The 23873-nt window shown below is 45.4% G+C and overlaps 1 protein-coding gene across 13 annotated transcripts in view; it reads right to left on the bottom strand.

The window, feature by feature from the left end:
* Positions 1 to 466: 466 nt before the first annotated feature.
* Positions 467 to 23873, bottom strand: part of CADPS (calcium dependent secretion activator) — a 455401-nt gene continuing 431994 nt past the window's right edge. For all 13 annotated transcript variants that reach the window (XM_070390909.1, XM_070390912.1, XM_070390905.1 and 10 more), the window contains 2 exons: positions 4786 to 4890; positions 467 to 1667 (listed from right to left, as the gene is read on the bottom strand). In XM_070390909.1, coding sequence (XP_070247010.1) covers positions 1488 to 1667; positions 4786 to 4890 — 285 coding nt within the window. In that variant the 3' untranslated portion in view covers positions 467 to 1487. The remainder of the gene's footprint in view (positions 1668 to 4785; positions 4891 to 23873) is intronic.

Raw genomic sequence — 23873 nt, forward strand, 5'->3', positions numbered from 1 at the left:
TTGCTGACAAGGCTGGGGAAAGAGAGACGTGCTCCACATCGTAGAGAATCCTGTAAAATGCTGTAACAAATATATAAGAATCATATATAATTGGCACACGCTTTGTTTGAATGCAAACACTGCTGTTAAAGTGGTGCTTAAAAACAGTTTGTTGGCCTTCTCTGCGCACAGGAGAAACATTTCTCTCGTTTACACGACTCCCTTGCTTAGCAAACCCTTATTTATCCTATAATGCAAGTGTAATCTGCCCAACATGTCCAAATGCCCGCAGACTCTGCATCAGTGGAGGCTGAATCCACCAAGTTTCCGGCTGTCCCTTGTGCAGACTAGCTCAGAAAACGACCCAGTCCGGCAGGTGCGAGAGCGCGCTAAGAAAACCACTCCTCCCTCCCATCCCCACCGCTTCCCGCTTCCTGTGTTCCAGTTCTGACTCCAGGAGACAGAGGAAGAAAGACTCACAAGGGTATTCTTCGTACGTTTGAATACTTCTTTATTGAGAAGCCACAGTTGTTCACACTTTCATAACTGTAGGCTTTATATAAGGCAAAAGCAGGATGGATCCACTAGTTTACACAGAAAGAAAGAGCTCTGCAGCGGACCCCAGGGTCGTGCAGTTACAGGTCAAAATGCAATGTACATGACAGATATAAAAAACAGGTGGAACCAAACCATTGAAATCATGGTTACAGTCTACTGAGGGAAATACCCATATCTTATTATAAACACAGGTATAGCCTAGGGTTGTAATTTAAATACTCAGTTTTTTACATACACGGTTATTGAAACAGAAAAGCATAATGTAACATGTAATAGGATAAAGTTGGACAGAAGACAGTTGCTCTGAACTGTGCTTGATGTGGAGTCTCGGTAGGATAACCTTTGCCATGGCAATGAGGAGGATCAACCTACAGGTACGTAGCCATCCTGTTTTGGCTAACTATAAGGAGAAATGAAAGGGTGGTAACAAGGTCACCAGGGGTTCATTGTTGAGCTTGAAGGGAACAGAGAGAACCAAACGTTGGTTGTTGGAGCATTGCCTCTTGTTTCTCAAAAAACAAAGCGGAACTATGTGTCTTAATTAAATATTTATTATACTCATTTAAATAACTGACACCCACATACGTGAAACAAAGAAGTGAAAGTACGGGGTGAACTGGCCCTCACATCCATTCACTGTCAACGCATACACGGTACGTTAATGAAGCATCATTTGACTTTGCTGGCAAAGGGACACGCCTAGCAGTGGGACTATGTGTTCTCCATGAACAGGACTTAAAGAATGGTGCTCCAGATCGCTGTAAACATATAGTCGTGGGTCAGGAGATGGCGGGGCTTGAAGGTCATTTGCTAATCTTGATACCACAGAGCTAAAATGGCAATTGTATTGGTAAACATCTCATGGGCGTGGTGGGGGACAGAAAATTCCCTAAGGGGGTAACTAACAGACTAAGGACATGCATTGGTTACAGGGTCCAGGCCCGGGCCTTCTAATCGTCCTCTTCGTCCTCCTCGTCGCTGTCCTTCATGCTGATGCCCTGCAGGCCGCCGCCCTCGCTCACTGATGCCGTGGCTTCCTCCACAGTGAGACGGTTCCGGATGGTTTCATACGTCTTGCTGTTCAAGGTCGAGTCCAGGACCCCTTGCAATCGGAAGTCCCTGTAGGTTTTCTAGGGAGGAAGACATGCAGGGATAAGGGAGGGGAGGGACAGGACAGAGCAGGTGGGGTGTGAGAACACTGGCCGTCAGCCGCAGTCACACTTCACGCGTGGTCAAATGAAAAGCCACCACGCTCAGATTGCACTGGCACCGAAACAGACTTGTTGAGTGACAGAAAATGAGACACTGTGACAGGATACACTGTATTAGATGAGACAAAGCAAAGAACATAAGCTTGTGTTTATTCAGTTCCATAAAGGGAAATGTTCCAGAATTGTTTTGGTTCCTTTTTTTTTCTTTTTTTTTTTTTTTTGGGGGGGGGGTCTGGTTCTTTCTCTTACATTATTATAATAGGATATGAGAGACAGTGTAAGGGGCTATTAGCATATAAATTATGGATCGAGTGATTATGGTATTTTGCGATTCGTGTTGCAGTCTGGTCTTTAGTATTTTTGAGGCTCATAACTGCATGGCCCTCTGTCTCGCTCACAAGACAGACATATGCATGTGGTGTGGGAAGTCTATTAGGCGCAGCAAGGATTGCGGGAGACGGAGCGCTAGAGCCTCGCCCGCATGTTGCAGGCATGTGACTCGTGTCTCGTCTCCTTGGGAAAGAAGCACGTCTCTTCCGCTCACAATTTCAGGGTCTCAGGGAAGAAATCTGGCCCCCTTTCAAGATGACTGGTTTGGGATTACTGTACCACAGACTCTTTCTTTGTTCCTCCAGGCAATTTCTCTCGGATTTCCTTAGGTAGCCCACGGACTGTTTTTCTAGAAATCCCTTAGCGTTAATTGAACATGACCAGAAGCATCTGGCTGTCGTCTCCTTCGTAGGGAATTGCACTGAGAGAGTCTCTCTCTTGCTACAGCTCTTCCCGTCACACTGCATCTCATTTAGCTGCGAGTCTGCTGTTTGCTTCCCTACTGACGTGGGGAACTTGTTACGGGAGCGAGAGAAGGACCGGGGACACACTGCAAACCCCTCTAAAGCAGGCATAGTGTCCCGGTCCCAGTGTCAACCCCTCCTGAAGGTCATGCATTGTAATGACTGCACAGTTAACTAGCGAATGCATCCAGCTCGCAAAGGCCAATCATATAAGATGATTGACAGGATGACTCCATGTCTACTTGGCCAGCTTATACCTGCTGTCCCGGCCTGATTTTTCATAGCACCTGCTTTTCCCCTGAAAAGTGACCTGGTTCTGACACTAAGTTAGAAGGTCATCCTAAGTGTGGATGGACACGCTAGCTCTCTAGGTAGCTACCTGAACTGTCTTCACCTTGAGGGGCAAAGCCAGGAGGCTGGGTAGATGTAGGTACCAGGCAGTTAACCTGATTTGTTTTGTACTTTTCATTTATCCTGCGGACACTTAGCATAACTTGTTTTAAAAGGTGGAAAGCACTTGAGTGTTCTCCCCTTTATGTGTATTCCAGAGCAGTGTGTTCTCCAGCTGGGCAGGGACTGCATCTCAGTACTTTTCAGTTCTCCATCTTGTACTATCTAAGTTCAACTAATGTTTGTCCCATGTTGGATGGAGGAGGAAAAGCTGCTGAATAATGAATGGCTGGGTGGATACCTACAGAGGCGGGAAAGCAAACCAGTTACCTTCTGACGTCTGCCTCGGAGAAGGAGACTCTGGGTAACGTACTTTGTAAAGAGGAGGTGAATTCTGCCCCCCCCCCCCCCCCCCCACATACTGAGGCTCTAGTTAAGGGCGGTCGGGCCCACTCTTGACAAAAGTGAAGGGGTCCTTTGACAGTGATGTTTCTGTGTCCCTCCTCTATGGTTCATGTCTTTTTTTTTTCCAGAAGGCTAAGAATAAACCTCCTCTCTGATATATTTTTTTTCTTAATAAAATAGTGCTAATTCCAATATTCCCAACATAGACCTGGAGATATTAGTAGTGGGAAGATATTTTTAAATATTAAAATTAATGTCTCCTTTTTATGTCTATTCAGTGGGGTCAAACAGAAATTCCCCCAAAGAGAATTTATACCCAGAAAATGGAATTCAGGTAGTCAAACAATATGGCTAAGTGAATTTGCTTTAAGGAACTGAAATAAAAAAATGTGAAAATTCTGTTGGGGCACAGTTCGAGTGGACATATTCTTCTTTAAGAGCGGCAGTGCACTGCTGTAACCTCCCCTGGGTGGACACTGCCAGATCACGCCCAGATGATAATAATTACACTCAACAGAACAGTAGCTGGTTTTGTCCGTACTGGGGAGAGGAGCACCTCAGTGAAATGGTGCTAATCCGAAGGAGACTAAGAAAAGGAGGTGGGGAGGGGGGAGGGTAGCAGGGGTGTAGGGACCTTTGGCAAACTGTTAAGCAATATAAATTCAGCTACGTTTTATTGCTAACATATTTTGAAAGAGACTTTGAATGAGACTTTTGCATACAACTGTTTTTAAACCTGCTACAGAGAAGCATCGAATGGAAACTGAAATGATCAAAAACGTATTTACCCCCTTCTGTGATCTTATTATTTCATGTAAACCACTGAGATTTCACGCTGAAATAATTATCATTAGTCCAAGGCACACACGCAAGAACAGGAGAAAAGCTACTTTCAGGGTATGTGATCTCACCTTTGTGAGCCTTTCCATTGGGTCGCACGCAGGCATTGTCAGAGAAACTACTTCAATTAACGACAGAACAATATTGATTTGCATCCTGATAATGATCTCAGGACATATTTTAGAAATAGCTGGAGGTAAATATTTCTATTAAATCAATTGTGGCAAAAACGTATTTAATTCAACCATAAATAAAATTGGTAACTGACGTGATTAGCATGGTGGTACCAAAAGTCAGCTTTTGAAAGTATAATGCAAAGGGTGCGAAGGCCCCTGTGGTATTTTTACATGGCAAATACATAAAGTACTTTTGCAGCCTTGAAAACATGTCAAATTTTTTTCTCTTAAATTTTCCTTTGACGTCTGAGCAATAAATGAACCATGCACCCCACAATAACTTGAGAGGTTTTTCTTGCATGAGATACTGTTGTGGAAATCATTTTGTTTTAATGTAAACCCACATTCCTTGTGTTAAGGAAGTTCTGCAGTTTGCCAATGAAACGCATTTCAGTAAGCTATTTGCAAAGAAGAAGAATGCTTTTCTTTTACCTTTACCATCCTAATTAGTGTTTTCAACTGATAAATGTGAAGCTGTAAGTCCATCCGGTCCGTCAACCAGGTGCAGATCACACTCATGGAGCTGTTGTACCATTGCTGAAAAGAGAGACAAAAGTTCTCCAGCGACACGTCATGGGCGTTTATAGAGCAGAGAGGGGCAGGCACCCCACTCCGTTCCAAGGGGAAACAAAATGGTTAAAGAGGATTTGAGAGCATAGAGATCATGAACAATCATTGACACACAATCTCAAGAGACCAGACCAGACTTTTTAAAAGAGATGGGTCTGGACTCAGAATGTAAAACAGAATCCCTCCACTATAGACACCTCGTGTACTGTATGATCAATTCATATAGATCACACTTTTTCTTCTGATTCTCCGTTTTGTTGGTCAGTTTTACTCACTGGAGACTCAAGTCTCTGTTTATTTCCTAATGCTATTGTCTTGGTGCCCAGGAGATAGGGCTTCTCCACTGAGCTAACTGATGCCACTTACTACTTACCTTTTGAAATATCCAGCCTTCGTCTGCTAAGGACAATTCCAAGAATCATGGTTAAGAGCCTTAAAAAAATCTAGGACCAAGTTTACTTTCATTTTCCTCACTGAGGTGTTTGGATCAAGACAATGAAAGAGGGTTTCTCTTTAATGGCCAAATTATACTCTGGGCCTCTTCCGTGCCCTTACATGGGCTGTGCAATCTGTTTTAATCTTAACACCAAAAAATTATGGAAGATGAGAGAAAAAAAACCATCTAGAAATGAGCTCATTTCAAGCTGTTGAAATCATACTTCCCCTGAAGGGGGTTAAATTTTGCTTCTTGTCTGTGAAAAATGCTTGAAGCTGTGTCACTTTAGACTGCCACCCCTGTGGAGCAGGAAGTCTCTGGTGCGGTTTAATTCTGCAGCACTGCTCATATATTCATAAATCTCACTCGGAGACATATGAACAGTGTTATGAAGTGTCAGTATGAAAAAAAAATCTAATCTTTTAAACTTCACCAGGTTTCATTACGCATTGCCGCTTATACCAAACAATTTACAAATAAAATGAAAAGGTGTGGATGGACCTATGGAGTTATTTATTGGGCATCTATATGAACTGGGCACAGAAAAGATGTAAAAAAAAAAAGAAGAGAAGAGTGGTTAGAGAATTGAGACGATGCACACGCTCATGCTAACCAACACACATACATACATATGCACACACACACACACGCACATACACTGCACACCAGTGGGGATCTGAAAAGCATAAATAAAAACATGTTTCTGAGGGTAACTCCACCCTTTCTCACCTAAAGATCATCCAAAATCAGTTTATGCCTAACACTCACAGTTTTTCCCAAGCCTTGTTTCTGACTTAATTTTCTTAAAGAAAATTAATTTGGGTTTTTACTTGCGAGGGAGAGCTGCCAAGTTTCACCTTGCAAGAAGCGGCGGCGTCTCAGCCATGGCGCTCAGCGGCCCCTCTCAGATCTTTTATGTCTGGGCTCCTTCCTCGGCAGAGCCAACTGCGCTCTCCTTGGAGCCCAGCCGCCATCAGAGACCACACGCCCCAGTCAAGGCAGCGCCGCAGCCTCGCCGCCAACTTCTGCTCTTTTAAAGATCAGGAGGCGACGCTGTCGGGGGAGGCACCTTCTGTCCCTCCCCAGGGAGCAGGCGGCAGGGGTGGGGGTTTCTGTCTTGAGATCTGCGCTCCCCTCCGTGGAGGGGCGCTTGCCGGGTCAGGCTGCTTCAGGCATGGACAGGTTTTCCCCTCTAGGAGTGAGAACATGTTACGGAAACTTTTTTCCAGGGGGGTAGTGGTTATTGGGGTGTTTTTGGCACCTCCTGCCTTGGGATCTGGAGCCTGTGCTGTCACTGGATTTGGGTTTGTTAAGAAGAGGCCCAGGGACAGGGGTGTCACTGGGTCACTGGCGTGACCTTACTCTGGGCAACTGGGGATGCTCTTGTGTTCACCCCAAACCTCAAATTCCACATTTACTGGCTGTTTCTGACATGCAACCTAGGGACTCGGATAACCTATTTGGAGAGTTATGAGCAATCCCTCTATAGTCTATATCCTCCACCCCCAGCTCCTGGGGATGAAAGATGACCTTCAAGGGGCCCGGATGACCTCCTGGCCAGACCTGCAAGCCCAGGGCCTTACGATGGCGCCTCTCAGGGACACAAAGAGGAATGCGGCGCTCTGGCTTCTAGGCAGAGGTGGCATTTTGCTTTGGCTGTGACAACAGGCAAAGCGGCGCTGGCTCCGCTCACTGCCAGCAAGCCTTGGGCGACATGCCTTTTCTCTTTGCTGAGAGACGTGCCACCTTCCAGGAAAAAATAACGACCCCCACCCCTGTTTTACAAGAGTGGCTCCCCTTCTTGTAAATGGCTTCGAGGGAGTAAAAAATAAACACACACAAAGGTAGAGCACCATCAGGACGCCCTCCGCTGCGGAAAGGGTGGCGGGGCGGCCCCGCAGAGCGCAGCGGCTCCGTGGATCACACGCACAGATTCCCACCCCAGGAGAGCAAGCAAGCCCTGGAACATCCATTCCTCCTGGATCTCACATCCAGCAAGAGAAGTGTAAAAAGTGGATGATGCCCCATTGGCTACACATTTAAAGAGGCAAAAGGGAGAAGTCGCTCCTTCCAAACCTTCTGCTCAGGAGATGAAGTTGGCGGCACGTTTGGCGCAGCACGGTGCTAACTTGGTTTTCTGCAAAGGCGCTTAGAGGCATTTGGATGTTGGAGAAAGCCGGAGTCACTGCCTTCTAGAACTTTAAAATGGCAGAGGGGAAAGGGACCTTTCATATTATCCTTTGCAGAGGAGAAAACAACGGCCCAGAGAGGTGAAGCAACTGGCCCAAGGTCACACAGTGAGTGAGTCCAATTCTCCAGGATTAAGCACGGACTGAAATAGTGGCTCATCTGATCACTCCTCCCTGAGAAGCTAAAACAATGGTGTGCTCTTCAGGAGAGCTAGTCCCATGCATCTCTTCCCAGCTTCACATCCAGGGTAGCACCTTGGTAGGCAGGAAATAGGCCATGGCGGGAATATTTACACCATGGAAATAGGCTAATGGCACAGACCAGGGCATTCTCCCTCCCGGAAAGCCCGTTGTTAAACAGTGATCAGCCGGCTCCTGGTCTCTGGGTGGCTCCTGTGCTTCCTCATGCAATTTATGGGGCTTACTCGCCAGGTTTGCTTTAGTTGAGATTGATGCTAATATAGCAGATTTGTTATGATTCTTCTGAAGAGGAAATTAATACAACATTTTTAGTTCTTCCCATTTTGTTTTCTCTGTGGTTCAGATAAGCCTTTTCCAGAGATATTCTAACACCTGGGCACTACAGTTTTGGCAAAATGTTCTCTAAATCCTTAGGAATAAAAATTGTGAGCTGATGACATGCACTGAGTATTTAAGTATAATCGCGGCTCCTTTGCTGCCTGCTCTTAACTTGGGTATATTCATTGGAAACTTCCTAAGTAAGGTTATTTTATCCTAAAAAAGCACTGGAGAAATAAAATCCCAGCACCCTCGGCAGCTGTACAGTATGCCCTCTGGGGATATCTTGGAAGGGTTTGGTAGTTGGAACCAGAAGGGATGCCTGTCATAGCTGTGGCCTACAGGACAACTGGGCCCTGGGAAAGTTGGGGACTGCTCCAGGAGCAGCAACCACTTCCGAGGGCTCGAAGACGAGCTGGAGGCTGATCTAATACAGGGCCATTTAGCTCTTCTTCCTTCCATCCTACAATGTGGGCAGTAAGAGCACACACCTTACCTGTCTCTTGCCTGAGTTTGTGACCTTGGACAAGTTACTTACATTCTCAGAGACTCACTTTTCTGACCAAAAAATGGGGATTAACCAGTCTTTCCTAGCCTTTTTGATGACTAAATGAAGTCACGTGCGTAAAACCATCATCACAGTACCTGGCATGTGATAAAGGCCTCAGTAAATGCTGCCACCATCGCCACCACCACCATCACCATTGTCATCATCTTCCCCCTCTCCTCTCACTCTCTCTCCTTCCTCCCTTCCTCCCAACAAACACCAGGAAACAAGGGGGGAAGCAGAGCAGGCACTGGGGAAAGCCGTGTGGTGCAGGGGGAAATGATTCCTAATGCGTATCTCTGGAATGGCAAGCATAAGTTTTAAAGGACACATGGCTAGCTCTTAGCAATGCAATTCTGATAGGCCATCACCCAAACCGACTAAACCATTCTGGAGGCATAAAGCACATTTTAAGTATGCTGATCTAGATTCAAACCCTGAGTTACAGCTTCATCTTGGGTTGCCCCCTGTTGGCTGGGTAAGCTCAAGCAAGCAACTTGACTCTCTGACTCACTTTCCTCTCAGGGTGAATACCGGTCCCTAATTCATAGGGTTATTGCAAGTATTAAAAGAGACCATTACTTTATGTACAGTGCCTCACAGAGCGGCTGCCACATAGTAAGCACTCAACAAAATGTAGCCACCTTTGCTACTATTACTCTCAGAAATATAATAGATACTAGAGGCCCAATGAATGAAGATTCATGCAAGAATGGGCCTTCCTTCACCTGGCTGCCGGCACCAACTTAGCTTGGGCTGGAGCTGCCTTTCTGCCTTCCCACACTGTCCGCACCACCCCCAGCCGCTCGGCACCTGCGTATGAAAATTAACCCACCATCGTTGTTGGGTTAATTTGCATACTCACTCCTCATTGGCTCGTGGGTGTCACAAAGGTATGGTCAATTTGCATTTTCTCTTTTATTAGTGTAGATAAGTACTTTCAATATGGAACACAAAGGCGTTTTCTGGATTTATGTCTAGTAGAAGCTTAGGTCACTAACATGCAGGTATACCAGGTCACACACTCTGCCCTGTAAACACACACACCGTGCAGAGCACCCTTACACATAACATGTCTCCTCTGCAGTGTCAGGCTGCACAATAACCAGGGTTAGGGAGAAGCAAGAGAGGCAGGGTCTTTGCAAGCACAGGATTGGATATTGTCTTTAATTAATATTTTGACAGTTTGTTCCTCATGGGTTTTTGGCATTAATTCTGATTTTTTAAAATGTTGTATTACAATATTATTTTTTCGATTCCTATATTTTTTGAAACTGAGAAGTTCCAAAATTTTGCAACTGAGAAGTGACTCATGTGCCTTCCTCCTCCCCACCCTTAGGTTCACTGTTCCACTGGAAACTTTATCTCTAAGAGAAGCTGCAGAGTTGAGAGATAAGACAGATACTTCACACCTCACTGGACAATATAGAGTCACAGAAAATGGACCTTCATTTGGATTTGGAAGGTCCCTAATCAGCAAGATGGAGCATCACTACAGTGACCATGGTCACCTCCACTTAGATCCCCATCCGGATGTTAATTTGATGTCCTAAAGAGACCTTACTGTTAATGACTCACTTGTTTTCAGAGCAAGTCATGTATCACACGAGTGGCAATGGAAACAAGGAACCAAGGCTGAAAGGAGGTGGAACTATTCATTGTGCTTCCATACTCACTAATCATGAAGTTAACTTACCCCTTAACTTACACAACCTGTCAGACCAGCCCATTCTATAAGACATCAGAGTCTACTGTTTTAAACAAAGTACTGTTTCATACAAGGTTATACACACACACACACACACACACACACACACACACACTTAATAAAAATAGCTACCAAGTTGTTGAATACTGAGCCCTTACAACATGCAGACACTATGCATTCTACAAGCATTACATCCTATATAATAAAGAGCTAATATGCTAATTAGACTGAACAGCAGAACGACCTTCCAGATGAAGCCGGGGCTTTGAGGGATGCGAGGGGGCTGTGAGGGCCGGTCGGGCTGCGAGGGCCAAGCCCCTTGCATGAATTTCATGCATCGGGCCTCTAGTAATTACATAAGAGGTTGACACTATTAACAGCTCTGTAAAAAAGGGGGGCATAGATAAATTAAATAACTAGGTAGCCTGTTATTAAGCTCAATATTTTAAAAAACTAATGGCTTGTTTATATAGAAACAGCTCTAGTTCCCTGGGCAAAGTCATTCCGCTTGGAACTTCTCAAAGGAGAAGTGTGTGGGTAGGATAATGCTGTTGAACCTGTCTCAGAGCCAGAGCGTGGCTTGGTGTTGAACAGATTCTACTTTTTATGGGCTTAGAAAGTTGCTAAGCCCAGTGTGGGGAGTCAGGGGGATTCCCATGGAAAACCACTCAGTAGCCGTAGAGACCTGAAAGATGAGAGTCAATCACTATTGACAGTTAAGGGACATGATTAGAAGTTGGGTGGGGGTGAAGGGTGCCATTTGGTAATAAGAATCAACATATTTTTTCTTTTCTCCTGTAGCCCTGCCTGACTTACTTCCTTTTAGGTTGGTAACTCAGCAATTGCTACTGGAAAAAAGTGAGAAATTCTCACTGTGGGCAGTTTGAGTTTTCAAGGATTGAATTTTCCTAACAAAGTTTTGCAGATAAAAAGTTCTAACACTGATCAAAATTTTGATTCTGAAAACTTACACATCATAAGCTTTAAAATTGTCAGTGAACAGGGAGCGTGCAATATAGTAGAGCCTTGGGGAAATTCAGTTTCCTGTGAAATTAAAGAAGATGTCATCAGGGTGCCCTATGAGAGAGACAATATGGACAGTCTCATGAAAATGGTGTGGTGCAAAACTCAGCTCTTTCTGTGCTGCTTTTTTCTTTAAAGAAAAATTTTGTTGAGTGTGACATGCATGCGGTAGTGTATCACTTTCAGGAAAACACACCCACATATGCACACACTTCCAACAAGACATGTTTTCCCAGGCCTATAACTGAGGGCAATATTTTGCCCAATATCGTAAACATGAGCTCTTTTAGAAACTGGATGGTATTTGACCTAAGGAGCAATAATTGTATCATGCACAAACACATATCTTTTTTGATCAAAAACGTGTGACTCAGTCCAATATATCTTAAGCATGAATGGGTGGAAATTCACAAGGATGTGAGTTCTATTGTTAGTTCACTTCTAAATATGTATTTCCTTTGAAACTGGCATGTTCCAGTCATTATACTGCAGGCAAGCAAAGCACTAAATGCCTGGATAGTTCCTGGCCACACTCTAAAGAGTTGAGTCTTTATTATCCTCGATAGTCTCATTTCACAGAGTAAAGTGGTCCAGCAGCTAGCAAGATATGGAGCCTAGCCGAACCGGTTTGGCTCAGTGGATAGAGCGTCGGCCTGGGGACTGAGGGTCCCGGGTTCGATTCCAGTCAAGGGCATGTACCTTGGTTGCGGGCACATCCCCAGTAGGGGGCGTGCAGGAGGCAGCTGATCAATCTCTCTCATAGATGTTTCTAACTCTCTATCCCTCTCCCTTACTCTCTGTAAAAAATCAATAAAATATATTTAAAAAAAAAAAAAAAAGATATGGAGCCTGAACTCAAGAGCTGAGAGGCAGTGCATCCTAGTGGCTAAGAGAATGGCCTTGAACCGGGCTTCTCCTGTGTTTGATTCTTCACAAACCTGTTAACCTCTCTCTGCCTCAGTTTTCTCCTCTGTTAAGTGGGGATGGTAGTAAAAACTACGTAGGGTTGTGGGATTCAATGAGTTAACCCTTTTTGGTCCAATGTCGAGGCTGACTCAACAGACCAGGTGCTAGGAGCAGGTCCAACGTTAAGGCTGAGGTCGACACCGCAAACCGGTTCAACATTCAATCCCGTCAATTAATTTGGACCAGACTGTTTGAATTCCAAAAATAAAATTGGACCGCAAAGGGTTAATATTTGCGGAGTGTTTACAACAGTGCCAGGCACGCACCCATTGTTAGCTGTGATGAGCTGAACCATGAGTAAGAAAACACACCTCCCTAAGTACAAGCTCCTCAGGGCTGTGCAAAGCTTTCTGAGCAGGTTCTATTCTAAAAAGGTCTGAGCAAACAGGTCATTTGTAACCTCTTGGTAACCAACCTGAATTTCCGGACTGAAGAAGCACTGTGAATGCTGGAGGGGTTTTAGCTTTTCTTTGGAAAGTACCCTTTCTCCCACTCGGTATCTTGCCCAGAGTGTTTAATGGAGAAAGGGCATTTTCTTTGTTGGCAAGGAGTCAAAGAGGAAGATAATACTTTGTGCTACACCCATGTGACAAAGTTCTTCTCTTTGCTTTTTGTGACCAAAGTGGGTTATAATTAGTTAGGAAAAAAACCCCACAGCCTATTTAAACGGATATATTGAAATACTGTAATGAAATCTTTTATGTTTGAAGCTTTCAATGCATATTTCTTCCTTACAATTTGGGCAATTTGAGAGCACGTGAAAGCATCATCCAGGGTTTCTTTACGCTTCTACCGAAGTGTCCACAGCTTCATTCACCTGAGCCGAAATTCCACAGCTGTGTCTCTCGGGTGGAAGGATGGCCAGGCTGTGGCTGCATTTGTGTTCTAACTCAGACTCCCAGAGGCGGTGCCTAAGAAACACTGGCAGGCTCCAGTCTTCCTTACTAAGCGGGCAAAGCCCTGAAGGACTGCATGCAGGTTTCAGGACTCGTGAGAGCTCCCTCGGGGCTTATCTCAAAGGGCATGTCATCTGAGTGCTTCTGCCTTATTGGAGTGTTGTCATAATCCAGGATTTGATTTACCAGAACAACTGCTCCCAGAAATGGGTATTTCCCAGTCGCAGCGTCAGGACGCTCAGCTAAGAGCACAAAGACCCGGAAATCAGAGGTTACAGATTGTCGGAATGACCTGAAAGGCTGTCCCAGAGGTTCTTCGCAGTTGAGGGTGTTTTTTTCAACATCTGTAATTCTTTGAGTGCCTGAAACCCCATCTATTTAAAGTCTTTGTACAACTGTCCCAGTGCCATGGCTCTTCAAGGTGCTAAACTCTGGACTGCATCCCCTGAAAGTCTGATGCATCCAGCCTGATGGGGAAGGCAGGTTACCTTGTTGAAAACCACGGTCCCATTGGCTATGGTTTCTATAACCTGGTGCCGAGGGTATACAGCTATGCTTTTGCCTTTAGCTTCTTCTTCTAAGAAGAGATCGTGCAAACAAAAAATAACTTTTAAAACGTAATTTAAATTCTTTACTGCTCAAAATTTTTGCTTCTTCTCTAGGAATGTATATAGTATTTAGCTTTTGGGAGCAATATTATTTTAACCTCCTTAAAAAGTACCTACATATTACTTTTACTAAAATAAGTCAGTGATTTTTAACCTTTTTAATCTCATGGCACACACGAACCAATTACTAAGTCTGTGGCACACCAAAAATCTATTATTTGCCAATCTGACAGAAAAAGATATAATTTTGATTCATTCACACTGGGAGGCTATTGTGTTGGCTGATGCCATTTTTAAAGGAAAAGAGAAGAGAGTGTCCCTAACTAAATAATCTTGCAGCACACCGGTATAAAATCGCTGAAATAAGTAGTTACCTATTCAACACCAAATCTCAAGTCTCTAATCCTGAAATGTGGAGAAATACCAACCAACAAGTGTCTTGAGTATTGAGATTTCATATGAATGATCAAAATGATGACTCCATACTTGGACTCCTGACCTACTGTGCTGTGGTCTTCTAACCCAAGTCCAGTGCTGTCACTAGCAGTTGCCTGTGAGACATATAAGACAAGTCGAACCTGAAGGACCTTTCTGAAAGCAAGTCAAGCAGGAGAGCTTACAATTCAAAGCTAAGCTCACGGGAGACTCTCCCTGGAAGACATGTTCTTTGTTTTTATAAGTGGTTTGATTAACTTGTTGGCAATATATTTTAAAATTGTTATCTATTAATTTCAGAGAGAGAGAGAGAGAGAGAGAGAGAGAGAAATATCAATTTGCTGTTCCACTTATTTATGATTCATTATTTGATCTTGTTATGTGCTCTGACTAGGGATCAAGCCTGCAACCTTGGAATTGGGACAATGCTCTAACCAACTGAGTTACCTGGCTAGAGCTATTTGTTGGCAATCTTAGTAAGCTATCCAAGCTAGCCAAAGCCAGACTAGAAACGAGTTTTCTTTTCTTTCTTTCTTTCTTTTTTTTTTTTTTGCCTCTGCATCAATCAGATTGCATGAAACCCAACTAGTCATACGTTTTCTTGCATCCTGCCCAACGCCATGTTTCAATATGGCAGGTGGTTACCTGCAAGGAGATGCGATGGTCTCTGAAAGGCTTTCTTCTCTAATACTTTCCAGTAGGTATTGCTGGACATGGTATGCCACCTCTCAATGAAAAAGCCAAGTCAAATCAACTCATATGTTTACCCAAAGACAGGAAGGCACTAATATCTCCCTAAAGCAGAAGCTGAGTCAACTCAAACAGAGATCCCACTATGCCACCATTCCCACAACCTAAGTAAGTGCTCTATAAAAAGATGGAGGTCAAGCTTTAGAGAACCGATGCAAAGTAAAAAAAATTGAAAGCAGGATCTCCAAGAGATATCTGCACACCCATTTTCATAGCAGCATTATTGATAACAGCCAAAAGGTAGAAGCAACCTAGGTGTCCCCTGATAGATGAATGGATAAGCAAAAGGGGATATATACACACCATGGAATATTCTTCAGCCTTAAAAAGTAAGAAAACCCTGCCATATGCTACAACATGGGGGAACCTTGAGGGTAGTGTACAAATAACTGAAATAAGCCAGTGAACAAAAGCCCAATGCTGTCTGATTCCCTCTTCCACGCAGTATCTGGAAAGTCAAGTTCATAGAGAGAAATGGGAAGGCAGTAGCCTGGGGCTGGGAAGAGGAAAATGGGAGCTATTGTTTAATGGGGACAGGATTCAGTGTTGCAAGACGAAAAGAGTTCTGGAAACTGGTTGCACAACAGTGTGAATGTGCTTAACACGACTGGAAGTGTACACTTTGAAATGGTCAACATGGTACATTTTATGTTTATTTTGCTATAATTAGAGCAAAAAGCTGGGAACTGAAAAGTCACTTCCCACCCTGGAAAGGAAACTGTCCTTAAGAAAGCTCGGTTATTGAGCAATAACTGGAAACACAGCCGTGTCTCACAACACACCCCACATTCTTTGTCAGATGAACATGGGCATCTTATTTAATACCAGGACTGAGACAATTTCTCCAGGCCAAATTTTGAGACTGAAGAACAAAGAACAAATCTGGTACATTTGCTCAGTCATTTATTTGCTTTATTTAAAACATGCCATGGGGCCAACTTCTAAATCTGTGAAACAGAATTAAATGAAGCCCCGAGATGAAGACTGAGATCCTCATAGAGAAACGGGTCCAAACAACAAAAAAGGGCACATTTTCACACTGTCACGTCACCTCGTGTCTTCACGGAGACTCCCCTTACCAGCCCCCACCCCTGACTTGCCAAGCACAGATTTGTTCCAGCAGCGCTCAGCCCTGACACCCCGTCCCTCAGCCCCAAAGGGCAGCAGCTCCCCACCCAGGAATCACTCCCACCACCACCGACTTACTAAGGTTTGGAATGTGTGCGCAGGGAGCCCTTATTCTCGGAAACAATTAAGTAGAATTAGGCTAATAATGCGAGGCTGGCAGAGCTTTTGCCCTTTGCTGAGGAATAACTCCTACATGGAACAGTTATACTAATAAAAATCATGTAATACTTAAACGCCTCGAAATGATCTTTGCACCAAGCTCAGCAATTGGCACCGTCCCTCTGAGGAGCATTCATTCCCCAGGCTGGGGGCTAAATCTCCGTGCTCGCTCCACCAGGTCCTCCTTCGGTGGAAATACAGTCTGAGGCTTCGGGCAGGGAAGAGAATTTCTGCGAGTGGGCATGTCACACGGGGCTCAATTCCCTGGTCATTTAGAGGGTGCAAGGGACTCGGGAAGGGCTGGGTGCTCCCCGCTAGGCCCCAGTGGAGGCCCAGGCCAAGGTTTTCTTGCCCCTGTTCTTGACCTTGAGGGAGGATGGGAAGAAGGCCTTTCTTCAGGTGGCCTTGTCTATGAGGGGTTTTCCCTACCACCCAAGCCCACTCTCCTCCTCACGGGAGCTATTCATGGCCTTCTTCTGGGCCAGAAGCAATAGATGCGCCACCTCCAAGTCTGGGCAGAAAGTGACCGCTGAGCAAAAGGGGGACGCAGACCCTCCTGCGGGGCGCTTTGTCTCCTTGACAACACCCCAGCTGGTGGCCCGAGGAACAGACTTAATTTCTTTTCGCTCTTGCCCACCCTCCCTGCCCCATACCTCTTTCCCCTTTTCTCTCTAGACGCAAATGTACCACATCCAACATAAAGTCGCCGAAATAGCAATCTTGTCTCTGAATATATAAATTGCAAAAAATTGATATGAATAAATCTGCAAGTAGCACACTGATTGTGGCACATTTTATCAACAAACGGCGCTTGGGTGCCTGGTGGCTGGGGAGGGGGTGGTGTCATTACACGTACAGAAAAACAGCTGCAAACTCCCAGTGTGTCTACTTGGATCCGAACGGAGGCCTGACCTCCTGTTCCTTGCCATGAACCCTGAGTTCACACTCATATTTTACATGTTACAGGAAGCCCCAGCTCGCCCCAGGGGTGCTGCAAACAGACACGCCGAAGCCAGATGCAGCCCCCCTCCTGCTCCTTAATGCACCTGAAGAAGCTCGACATTCAAAAGCTGACATGCTCACAGCTTAAGGTCACTTCGGATTTTGTAAAGAGGAGGACAAAACCAGGAATGCTTCTAGGGCTGGGCTGCCAGCGGGGAGGCGGAGGGATTACAAGAAACCTGTGACTCTGCCTCTTTCTGCCTTTGCTGGTAGTTTTTTTTGTGTGTGAACAAGTGCCATACAACAGATTGAGCCTCGTATAAAGGCCTGAGACTGTGCAAGGGCTCCCCGCTGGGCCTCAGCTGTGCTTGCAATTAGCAATAGGCACGGAGTGATTATTGTTGGGGTAGCGGATGGCAATGCGAAGTGACAAGTTTTATGGGGGAAGTTGGGAGTGGGGATGGTCTGCAAGTTTCTCTTTCTTTCTCTTTTCTTTCTCTTTTCTTTCTTGTTCTGCAAAAACCCTTCCTTGGGAGGCTGCAACCGCCCGTTTCAGTGAAAGCTGCTCGCCCCCCTCATCATTGAAAGGAATATTTTTCTCGGTGCTTTAGAATGCGGTTTTCTAGGTCAGAGCTTCCTTGCTGCCCTATTTAATGTCAGAAATACCCATTTGCCTCAAATTAGCAGAGATCTCGGAGTTGAGGGCAGGAGATTAAGCACACAAAATTACTCAGCAGGTGACGGTGGGGTGGATTTGGGGGTTGAGAAGTCTTTAAAACTGACTACAAGACATTATATACTTCTGACAAAGGAACGTAGTAATCCTACCTGCTTGCTTTAACCACTGTTGTTTGCCTATTATTAGGTGCTTTAATGCTCATGAGAGCAAAACTATTGCTGCTACTACTCAATTACCATAGTAACTCACACCAGTGACCTCTTAGCGCAGGGCTTCCAGCCCAGCTGAACCAATCCAGAGAGTTTGTGTCTTTTTACTTCTTTAAATAGTGACATAAACTTGGACTGGAAAGCTCCAGAGAGAGGCTACTCCCCTCTTTGTCCAGGGGAAGAACATGTTTTGAAATTTTGAGTAAGGGCCTTTCACCTTTTGAATCCAAGGTGGTTCAGAAGTTTGTGGATTCGAGGGGGGGTGGGGAACGCCTTCAACAACATTATGAAGACACCGAACAATGCCCACTAAAAAGCAAAGAGCCTGTGCATCAAAGGCAGCGGCCTCCCAGCTGCGGGAAAGCCCTGCCCCAGCCTGAGTCTCCAGCTCCTTGCCCCAAAGTTTGGGAGGAGGAAAATTGGAGAACATCACAAGCTCGAACATTTGTGATGGGGAACGTTTACTATTTTATAACATCAGTTGGGCTAAAGGCAGACAGGACAAAACCACCCAGAGGGATTTGGTTGCAAGTTTTTAAGAGGAAATAACATTAACAGTAAATTTCCCCAGCTTTGCATTTTTCACGGGCCTGTAAATGTGTATGTGAATACATACAGGCATTCTGTACACTGTGCCTGAATACGATTGGCCATCAGACTCATAAGGTTACAGTAACTTTAAATGCTCTGAGAAGTCCTGCAGTAAAAAAAGAACATCTCCATTTGACTTTGGTTTGTATTTTCCAAATGTATTTGACTAAAAAACAACACTTTTCCTGAGCCACCTATTAATATCTCTTAGGGTACTTATGTTCCATTGAATTCACTTTGGAAACGAAGTTCTATAGTGACATTAATAATAATAATTATCAATAATAATGAGATAAAACAGTGGTTCTCAACCTTCCTAATGCCGTGACCCTTTAATACAGTTCCTCATGTTGTGGTGACCCCCCCAGCCATAAAATTATTTTCGTTGCTACTTCATAACTGTAATGTTGCTACTGTTATGAATCCTAATGTAAATATCTGATATGCGGGATGTATTTTCATTGTTACAAATTGAACATAATTAAAGCATAGTGATTAATCACAAAAACAATATGTAATTATATATGTGTTTTCCGATGGTCTTAGGAGACCCCTGTGAAAGGGTCGTTCGACCCCCAAAGGGGTCGCGACCCACAGGTTGAGAACCGCTGAGATAAAATAAAAATTAGCAATAAAAATAATGAGTAAATATGTAGTGAGCATTTATGTGTCAAGCACTATTCTAAGCAGTTTATATCGAACTCTAATTTACCTAACAACCTCAAGATGTAGTTACTTTTTAAATCCCATTTACATTTCGATAGCATATACTATTTATATGAATTTGTTCTCTCTGCAAAAGAGAGAAAGGGAAACATAGTAAGCCATATCTAATAATTGGTTTTTAATTTGCATTATATGTTTCCTGCTTCCGACTCTCCAGAGATCCTGAAGCAACTGGGGCTCCTTCAATAACAAATTCTTCCTGTAACTCCGTGCCCTACTTAATACCAAGTTAAATGAGTGAAGCATGACTTCCTGCAAAACCCTTCCACCTTTGAAGTGAAGGTGCCCAAATAGCAAAATATGCCTTTCCCTTCTCTCTCTCTTCATTAGTCTCCCAAGCCCTCCTGTCCTGAAAGAAAGAATCCAATTTCGGTATCAAAATTAGATCTGTGCTGGCCTGTACACAATCTGACTTCTGAGACTGCTGGGCGTCTAAGTAATTGAATAAAAATGTAACCAGTGGTCAAGCCCCGAATGAACAATGGAACATGGCCCACCGCTAGCTGTTCTAATGCCCCCTGGCTGGTCAGCAGGAACCATCACAGCAAATCAGGACGGACTGGAGCGGGTGACTGCTGTTAAATAGACAAGTTTTGTAGCAAATGTCACTTTCAGTGAGCGGACTAAGGGAACTGTGATACTTAAGAGAAAAGAAACAGCTCTCTTAGGTACCTGGATTTCCTCAGTTCAGGCTCTTTCTCCCTTCAAGAGACATGAATAATGAGTGCAATGTGATTAAGCCCCAATCAGCTTCTGTCCAGGCCTTGTCTGCCACCTGGGCCGCCCAGGGCAGGTGTGCAGTTTGCGAATTAACAAACTGACTCTGGTTAACAATACCTTTTTCTGGGGCCTATTTTTCTCTGGATATGTTGGGGATTTAGTCCTAGGCCTCCCTGTGCATTGAGAAAATGGACCCCCGTGCCTTTAGCCTCTGTCCTCTCAAAGGAACCTACTGTTTTGAGAAAATGTATAGTTACAATCCAAATTCACACTTTCAGGCCATCTCAATCACTTGACACTCAATTATGTTGAAAACAAAATTCTAGTTTTGGTGGCACATCCTCCCACCTATTATCCACGAGAGGAGTGGGAATAATTGATCTGAAAACTATTCTCTGATGTGCATTCAGGGACTGCCTAGGTAACGAGAGGGATTCATTCTGTGAGCTGAACTCAGATTATTCACGAACAGCATCTGCCCACCCCCTGATTGCTTCTTAGGTACAGGAACTAACTGCCTTCGGAGTTAACTGCATTAATTCACAAGCAGATTGATGTAAGCAACTGAACAAGAAATTTGCATACCATATAGAAATGATTATAGAAATCAGACTCTAAAATAAGGATTGTAACTCATGAACAGAACAGAAAGACCAAGTGGAGTGCCAGCGTTGTCTTCTTAAAACAAATGTGGTTGGTTAATCACATTAGGGCTAATTTCATAATTTGCACATATTAAACTTCCTATAGTTATGACTCATGAGAGTTTTGTGAGTCGAAGTTGAAGTTCTTATGCAGGAAAATTCACCTTGACTTTCAGGGAGCTGTTCTCCTGGCTGGGGCAGTTGAATCGTGACCCTCGATATAAAACCACACGTGATGCGTGCATTCACATGTTTCCCATGTTACCACATGGAAAACGCTCAGGTAAATAGATCAATGCTTTAGGTCAAACCACCCAGCTGGCCTCCCAGCAGATAATGAAAGGACATGACTGTACCAGCCTGGAGGCACCGTCCAGAGCTCAAGAATTCCAAGGCAACAAAAACTAGCAACTATAATGAGGCCAGTTTAAAATGTAAAAGTCCTCTAAGCCCCTTACCATGAGCTCTATGTCAACCTACTCAGCCTGGGCTCTCGGAAGGCTGATTTCTGAAGAAGGGGTACCATCTTTTTAGGAACCAGAGATGGCACCGAGCGGTTTCCAAAAGGCAGTCAACAGAGAAGGCTTGGGCGCAGGCATGCTATCGGATGGTGGCCTGGAGCTGGAGGGAATGTTGGGTTTCAACAGAGAAGGAGGAGTGGCGAAGGCAGGAGAAAGGTGGGAAGTGACCGCAGAGCACGATCGCGCAAGGCTGGCCAAGGCTTCTCAGACCCCCGGAGGAGACCTTGGGGGTGCAGAGCCACCGCCCCAGTGAGGGAGGCCGGAAGCAGGTGCCGCTGCCCCGGGCTCAGGGCTCAGGGCTCAGGAAAGAGCCGCAGTGCTGCCTCGGAGCCGTGAACATGTGTTCCCCGCATGCAGCTGGGACCTGCCTCCCATGGCGCCCTTTCCTCTTGCTTTATTTTTAATCTCTGGAAACCAACTTCCCCTCTTACTACTTCTCACTGCGTGTGACTCTATTTTTTCTTCTCTTTCTGGGAGAAAAAAAATCAACAACCCACATTTGCCAGATCGCTCACCCCAACCCCCTCCTGGGGAACCTGCTACCCATCCTTGGAGAAGGCATGAACCCCCAAGCCTGTCTTTGCACAGGACATGCTTGACCTTGCTGGGTGTCCTCCGCATCTACAGCTGGTTTTGGACCGCCCGGCGGGGAGGAGAAGCCGGCTCAGACCCCCCGCCCCCACTCCACACCCCGGCCTCTCAGCCAGGTCTAGGGCCCGAGCACACAGAGATACACCCCACATCAGCCATGAGTTAATGTGCGGCCGGGCCGGCTGGGATCACCCTGCCCCGCCATAAATGCTCCGCGTCTGTCCGCAAGCCTCCTGCCGCCCCCCCCCCCCCTCCCCGTCTCCGCCACCCCCCCCTTTTTTTTGAGGCGACAGAATAAGAAATTAAACACTTGTGGGTTCATTCGGAAGAGTGAATGAAATTGAATAAGCTCTCAGTACTTGAGGCGCACAGCGAGCGCCTGAATGGGGCAAACCTCCTAAGTTGAATGGAGAGTCTTTTGGGACCAATTTGTCTCTTTTCACTCTTTATTCTTCCCTTTTTGCTGACAGATGTACAAAGGCGGAACTGCGCCGTGCAGCTTATCCGCATGCACCCGCAGCAGCTGTCACTTTTGTCGAGCAAGTTAATCAAGCAAATGCCACCATATCCCACTTCTATAAGGAACAACATGTTATAGACAGGAGTCTTGCTAGAAAGAGACTTTATTTTAACTTTGATTGGCTTGGGTTCCCCGCCCCTCCCAATACACCCCCCTTTTTCCCCCCAGAAAGGAGGGGGAGAGGGGGATTGTGCCCAAGCCAACGATTTGGCTACGATCACGTTAGATTTAATAATAATATTGTGCGTGGGGCTGAGGACTCATTTGGAGTTCTCTCCCAGGGGCTGAGGGGTGGCCCGGGTCTGGGTGGGTTTTTTTTAGCGTGCTATAGTTTGTGTTGGATTGTTAGGCTGTCTGACTCAAGTAGTAAAAAGAAAAGCCGAGGGCAGAACATAGTATTACCCCGTGGATGTCTTGGATTAATTTTATTCTCTTTTCCTTTGTAAAGCAGGTTGTGTTATTTACATATTTCTTTTGATAGACCCCCTTGCCCGGCCAAGCTCACGAAGTCTGCTAAACACATAAAAGCATTTCTTTGTGCCTCTTGCCATTGGTGAGTTCTGGAAGCGGGCTGCCCACATCCATTTCTAATGTGCACCAACGAATGCACACAGGCCTCCGTTTCTCTGGTTCTGTGGGAGCCAAGCGGGAGCCTTTAAAGAATCCCGTCAGGTCCCCATCCCGGTCCCCTGTGCGGGGTCACCACGACTTGGTGACGTGCAAGCAGCCACAGGCAGGAGCCAGCCTCGCTAAAGGGTGCACGTGCTGGCGCAGCTACTGCCCCGCGCCCCTCACTGGGGAAAGTGAATGCCGAAAGCAGACATATTTTGAATAAACAAACTCTTTAGAAACAATGCAGAGAGAGGACTTTCCACAGGCCAAGGGATTTGCCACGTTCAAGAGCTGGCTAACAGCTGACGATCTATCTGGTAAGCCCTTTAAAGCTTCAAGAGGGAAAAACAACTCTTTCCCTCCCTCCCTCCCTCCCTCCCTTCCTTCCTTCCTTCCTTCCTTCCTTCCTTCCTTCTTTCCTTCCTTCTTTCCTTCCTCCCTCCCTCCCTCCCTTTCTTCCTCCCTCCCTCCCTCCTTTCCTTCCTTCCTTCCTTCCTTCCTTCCTTCCTTCCTTCCTTCCTTCCTTCCTTCCTTCTCTCCTTTCTTCCTTCTCTCCTCCCTCCCTCCCTCCCTCCTTTCCTTCCTTCCTTCCTTCCTTCCTTCCTTCCTTCCTTCCTTCCTTCCTTCCTTCTTTCCTTCCTTCTTTCCTTCCTTCCTTCCTTCCTTCCTTCCTTCCTTCCTTCCTTCCTTCCTTCCTTCCTTCTTTCCTTCCTCCCTCCCTCCCTCCCTTTCTTCCTCCCTCCCTCCTTTCCTTCCTTCCTTCCTTCCTTCCTTCCTTCCTTCCTTCCTTCCTTCCTTCCTTCTTTCCTTCCTCCCTCCCTCCCTCCCTTT

This window comes from Myotis yumanensis, unplaced genomic scaffold (assembly GCF_028538775.1).
Source record: "Myotis yumanensis isolate MYYU_CA2020_CCGP unplaced genomic scaffold, mMyoYum1.0.hap1 SCAF_14, whole genome shotgun sequence".
NCBI lineage: Eukaryota > Metazoa > Chordata > Mammalia > Chiroptera > Vespertilionidae > Myotis > Myotis yumanensis.